General features: G+C 55.5%; 1 protein-coding gene across 1 annotated transcript; it reads left to right on the top strand.

Annotated features, from left to right (window-relative positions):
* The first annotated feature begins 475 nt into the window (after window positions 1-475).
* On the top strand, window positions 476-6,000 carry LOC143167206 (protein TENP-like). The gene is made up of 15 exons (XM_076352395.1): window positions 476-584; window positions 848-947; window positions 1,293-1,397; window positions 1,563-1,700; window positions 2,139-2,184; window positions 2,475-2,535; window positions 2,800-2,891; window positions 3,013-3,189; window positions 3,566-3,607; window positions 3,741-3,905; window positions 4,256-4,323; window positions 5,006-5,051; window positions 5,410-5,473; window positions 5,573-5,649; window positions 5,932-6,000. The coding sequence occupies exons 1-15, from the start codon at window positions 476-478 to the stop codon at window positions 5,998-6,000; spliced, it is 1,359 nt and encodes a 452-aa protein (XP_076208510.1).

Raw genomic sequence — 6,000 nt, forward strand, 5'->3', positions numbered from 1 at the left:
TTACTTGTTTTCTTAGTATTCTAAGAGCATTACAAACATTATAAACAATTCCCAAATGTTTTTCAGAGAGGTAGATAACATTTTCACCTTTTTATTTGATTTTAGCCTCCTCAATAACTTCCATTCGTTCCTCAATTAATTTTAGCTCCTGCTTATTTGCTAGTTTTATACCAGTTGTAGGCCATTATATGCTCTTCAGCAGGCATGATATTGCTGCAAGCACCACTGTAGCTTGCAGACTTGCAGGGAGTTTTCAAGGCTGAGCCTTCTGTTAACGCTTTTAAATCCCCAGGCACCTCATGAGAGCTATGCGTTGTTGTTGCACAAAAGCTGGCAAGCTCGGGACCACAAACTCAACCCGGGAGCGGATCCGTGGCTCCCGAGCATGGCTCCGTGCCTTGGTGGCCGGGCCAGGGCCAGGGCCATGCCACTCTGACCAGGCTGCTGCGGGTGCCCTCCTCTTCCAGGCACCGGCATGGTGAAGCTCTGCACCCTGAGCATCCTCCTGAGCCTCCTGGTCCCCGCTCACACCACGAGGTCACCCGACTGCGGGGGCATCCTCACCCCATCAGGACTGAGCTACCGTAAGTCTGGACCCCGTAACTCCCACGCCGTCAGCAGGGAGGGGAGGCAGCAGCATCTTTCAGTCCGGTGATGAAATACCAAACACTCACCAGAAACTTACGCCATTAATCAGCTCACTTTCATCATCCCCTTTCTATAGCTAGTAACAGGGGGGTTTAGGAAAGGGTGGAAGTGTGTCACCTGGAGGGATTTCAGTCTGTCCATCTCTGTGCCACAGACCACAAGCTCCAGAGCGTCTCATAAAATATCTGCCCTATTTCAGTTGCTGAAGTTTCAAAGCCACACGCAGAGGCAGTCCTCAGGCAGGACCTAATGGCCCCAAGAGTCCTAGACCTGTTTCTCGGCTCCCCAGAGCCCATCAGGTGAGTCCGCGGCTGTGCCTTGCCCAGGCTTTGCCACTGTACCACTGGTTCACGCTGGTGTTTAGCTGGAGCACTTTGAATATCGTCACAAAAGGCATTTTGCCAGTGAGGGCAAAAATCCCCCTGGAGATGAACACGGCTGTTTGCCAGAGCGGTTTAGAAAAGAGCTCCTGGCTCCTCCTTTGGGGTCTACGGACAGCGATCCTGGTGCCACCCTCAGGGCACTGATTATCCGTGCACTGTGCAGATCTCATGGACTTTTGGGGTTTGCCCACTGTGAGAGCAGCCAGGGATTGCACATCAGTCTGCGCTGGTCTCCTGACACCTTCATTTCTGCTCCAGCAGGAACCAAATTAACTCCGTCAAGGTTGCCGAGTTCTCTCTGTTGCTCATCCCCGACACCGGGCTGCGGCTGAGCATCGATGTGGACCTCGGCATCACACCCGCCCTGTGAGTGCCAGTGCCGCAGGGCTGGAAGAAGCCCAAGCTCCTGGACGGAGCAACGGGGCCGCATCCAGCACCTGCTGTCTGCCTGCGGGAGCAGGGGGGGCCGGGGTGAGCAGGACCAGGAGCAGCCCCTGCGCTCCAGCCTCCGCCTCTCCTCCTCTGGCATAGCTCGACCACCAAGGTGATGAGACTGTCCATCCTGGTGGACCTCCACGTGGAAATGAACCCCGAAGGGAACCTGGAACTGGTGACCTCTGCTTGCAAACCCACCGTGGAGGAGATGCAGAGCACCGAGAAGATGGAAAGGTTGACCCTGCGGTTTTCCTTGTTATGGGATCTGGGTAACAGTGGAAAAGAATAAACTGAGGCACAAGCATTTCTAGGCAGGAAGGTGATATGACTAAGATCTGGTCACTGCCCTAAAAACTTACAAAGGTTAACACAAAACCTTTATCTTCATGGGAGGAACTTTCTTCTGCTTGCAGGGTTGGTTTTCCCCATTTTAAGAGAGTTCCATTCTCTTATAAGGGAGCGGATCTTTTACAGTAGTGTAGCAGGAACATTTTTAATGCAAGTCCAATGGCAATTCTTCAGCTGAATTCTGAATTGTAATCATAGCTTATTAGATAGAAAATAATTGTAATACTGTCTCTGGATGCCTTTTGGGTCAGATAAAAGACGCTCACCTACCCTTGGCTGAGCTGGTTCTCGTCTAACTTCTTCTGTTCTGTTGTTTTCATCCAGCCAGTCCTCTAGTTCAGACGTGGACGAGGAGATTAACATCGATAAGGTAAGATAAAGTTTGTAAAGGCGTGAGACAAGAGAAGACAAAGTTGTACAGTTCTGTAAGAATTAGAGCACTTTAAGTCAACCTGGTGCTTTGCCAGGTCTCCCCCGCAGCCCCGCACGCAGGGAGAAGAGCAGCAGCCATCAGGAGTCACTGAACGCTGCCATCCCGTCTCCTGGCTGCCGCACGGCCGACCCATGGGAATGCCCACATCAGAGGTGTTCGGGGGATGCCTGATGCCAGCAGACCCCCGTGTTCATCTGCCACCTCTCTTTTTGTTCTTTATGCCATAGATTTGCCTGGAAGTCTCCAAATTGCTGCTTTTGCCACATGAACAGCTGATGTCTCTGACAGGTGAGCGTTTGGCTTTCAGTCTTGTTATGGACTAAGGGCTTCCAGGCTCATTTTGGAACAGGCCACGAGGTGGGACGGGTTCCCTACCCCGCAGCAGAAACCCAGCAGCAGCAGCTCCACCACCGTCATCTCCCCACGGACCCGCTCCCTCCACCCAGCTCTCTTTCCCTGTCTCTTTACTCGGGAAACCCAGATGCTTCCCAGACCCAACCCACCGTCACTGCTCCCCTCCTCTTTCTGAGCATCCCTCTGCTCGGTTTGCAGCTCAGTTCCCCGTCACGCCGAGCTGCCAGGTCCAGTACCTGCCCCTGGCTGCACCCATGTTCTCCGAGCAGGGAATCACCATATCCTTGCAAGTAAGTCCTCGCTTTCCAGCACTCACAGCCCAGCTCCAGGCTTTAGGAGAGCTGCTTCCTCCCAGTGCTATGTGCCCCGAGACACCTCAAACTCCTTCTCTCCTTGCCCGTATCCCTGCAGACAACTTTCCAGGTGGCAGGGATGGCAACCCCCCTGCCAGTCAGCCCCGTGCCGTTCAGCATGCCCGAGCCAGCGAGCTCCAGCCCTTCCCACCTCATCCTGGCTTTCTCTGAGCACTTCTACACCAGCCTCTTCTTCGCCCTGGAAATAGCTGGAGCCTTCAACATGACCATCCCGGTGAGTAGAGCAAGCAAGCAAGGAAGGAGTAGAAGATATGCATTTGGAGGGACAGCCCTGCCCCACGAAAGGCTTGGAGGAGCTGTGCACCCTGCAAAGAAATGAGAGTGTGTCTCTGAGTGCCCATGGGAGTTGCAGCCCCCCACCCCCAGGCTCCCAAAAATATTGCTGGTCTAGTAACGCATGGAGAATTTGCCATGAAGAGTAACCAGAATGCTGCTCCCGGCACGTGCTGGCGTGCAGGAAGGCTCCTGCACGTATCTGCATGCAGCACAGTGCTCACCGCAGGGTCCGCACGGCTGTGCTGGACACGAGCCCCAGAGCAGCAGCCCCAAGCATCCGTCAGTCAGATCACAAGCCATGCTTTGTCTTTCAGAGCCCACTGACCACCGCCACCATGGCACAGAAGATTACTCAGGTTCGTTGCCGTTGCTGTCGCTCCGAGAGGCACAGCCCCCGCTCGGGCAGTGCCCCCCGGCCGCCTGCCCACCAACCCAGGGGCACGCAGGGGACGGCTGCCATGCCCAGAAATAACCCCCCTCCCTCGGCAGATGGGCTCCCTCTTCCAGGAGGACCTACCGGTGATGCTGCAAGCTGTGTTCAGGAGCTCACCTCGGGTGGTGCTGGAGGAAGGCAAGGGAGCCCTGAAGCTCTTCCTCACTGTCCACATCGGGGCAGGCTCACCAGCTTTCCAGAGCTTCCTGAGTGTGAACGTGGTGAGTTTGCCCTGCAAGCATGCCGAGCGTGTTCTGCGAGCGTGGGGAGCATGGGGAGTGTGCTCTGCGAGTGTGCTGAGTGTGCTCTGTGAGCGTGCCCAAACTGCACATGGGCAATGCCCTTTGCTCCGAGACCCGGCCCGATTGCAGCTGTTGCAAGAGGCTGATTTAGCCTTTACCTGCCACAGCGCTCATGGTCCCAAGCAGCATTTGCCTCCATTGCATAGAGCAGGGCGTGAGGAGCACGTCGCAGGTGGCAGCACACGGGTGGGTTCATTGCATGCCACTATTCAAAGCTGAAACTGGACCATTTGCTCACTCTGATCCTGCCTTCTCTTTTCCCCTTGCAGGATATGTCTACAGGACTCCTCCTTAGCATCGCCGACACAAGGATGATGATCTCTGCAGCAGTGATAGAGTAATGAACCCAGCTATGCTCCAAGTCCTCGAAGGGGACATGTCCCAGTCATAGCAGGGAAAGGAGAGGCAAAGTGGTCAGGGAATTTCTTAGCTTTTATGGTTTGGGCACTCCAGAGGTAGCAGTGAGACTCCAGTAACGTGGTTAGAGAGAAAAGTGGAAATTGTACCGTTCCACCCCCCCGCATTCAGCACAGGCACACGCAGGCGACTGGCACATGCCAACACTGCCCGCCTCTGCCTGTTCCTGCCACACCACCGGCACCACTGCCGGGGAAAGCACGTGCTCGACTGCCCCATCTCCAAACGCAGCCTGCAGCTGGGGGGGCTCCGGTGTGTCCGGCCACGGTGGTGCCTACGGCTGCCCATTTCTCCAGACCCCGGCCCCGCAGCATCCTGTGCCCCAGCCCGCTCACCCCAGCGTACACCAGTGCAGCCTGCCCGCTTCAGCAGGGCCCCACAAAAGATGTTTAGTCTGGGTCCTGGTGGCCAAAACGTCCTCAAGCCCTTGCTGCTGTGCCCGGGGGCGGGGGGGGGGGGGAAGTCAGGCTTCAGCCACCTGCTCAGATGTACCCAGGCATCACGTTCACTGCTGGCTTGGCCCTGAACTCAGCCATGGCGTTTGGGGGAACATGAAAGTCTGCTTATTACAAGCAGCTCCTGTGCCACTCTTTGTTTTCCAGGGATATTGAGCTCAGCCTGGCTGCCTCCGACGTGGGTCCCGTGCCGGTAGGTACCCCCAGCCGTGCACCCCCCAAGTGACTGCACGCAACCGTGTCTCCTTACACCGTGCTGCTGTGACTTGCTGAATGCAACAGCCTGCGCCTTAGCACCGTCCTCTAACACCCTGGTCACTCTCAGCTGCACCAGCCAGCTTAGGCTGCCCTAAACCATCCCAGGCAGCGGTTATCAGTAGGGAAATATTTACTTTGGGTGCTTGCTGGACCCTGCAGAAGGGAGAGGCAGGTCCGTGCGGGATTAGGAGAGGTGCAGTGAGCATCAGGACCCCTCTCTTGCTGGTCCCTACCTCTCCTCCTGCTTTAGAGTCACGTCATAAATGAGCTGACCATGGATTTCCCTTTGGCAGGCTGCCTTACTAGAGGAGTTATTTTTGCCCACAATCCGTGAGGAGGTACCGGCTCAGATGAACGGTGAGGAGCCGGGAGTTTTGCAGCAGTGCTGCCACACAAGATGCACGACGAGGACGAAGGCAGCACCCAGCTGGCAACTTTCCTTCTTTTTTTTCCTAGCGGTCCTGAGTGAAGGCGTATTCCTGCCCCACATCTCCAGCTTTACCTACACTGACGTCAACGTCACGATTCACAAGGTAAGAAATAAGACATTTAAATTGCTCCGTGCTGTTTGATTTAAAGGGAACGCGGGAGCGATGCTTACCTCCTAGCTCCAGAATAAATTGGAGCCTGCTCCTCTAGCCCTCTTAACCCACAGAACCAAGTTTCAACATTTTAAATAGGCATAGTTCCTCTCTAGCCCCACTGCCATGAGCAATAGCCGTGTTGGAGGGGCCATTGGGCTGTGGAGAGCCCCATGCAGGCCGACAAAAGCCACACGGGCACCTCGCTCACCCCTCGTTCCTCCCCTTGCTTAGGACTACGTCTTGGTCCCCTGCAACCTTGAGCTACGGGCGAGGACTGGAGAGCAGACCACCGCGGGCTGA

The sequence above is a fragment of the Aptenodytes patagonicus genome, chromosome 14 (genome assembly GCF_965638725.1).
Source record: "Aptenodytes patagonicus chromosome 14, bAptPat1.pri.cur, whole genome shotgun sequence".
In the NCBI taxonomy this organism is placed as follows: domain Eukaryota; kingdom Metazoa; phylum Chordata; class Aves; order Sphenisciformes; family Spheniscidae; genus Aptenodytes; species Aptenodytes patagonicus.

What these genes read in the sequence shown, in the direction of transcription:
- LOC143167206 (XM_076352395.1), top strand. Translation starts at nt 476, where the DNA reads ATGGTGAAGCTCTGCACCCTGAGCATCCTCCTGAGCCTCCTGGTCCCC. An exon ending in GGCTCCCCAGAGCCCATCAG is followed by an intron (nt 948 to 1,292) that starts GTGAGTCCGCGG and finishes CTGCTCCAGCAG; the next exon opens with GAACCAAATTAACTCCGTCA. An exon ending in CTCGGCATCACACCCGCCCT is followed by an intron (nt 1,398 to 1,562) that starts GTGAGTGCCAGT and finishes CCTCTGGCATAG; the next exon opens with CTCGACCACCAAGGTGATGA.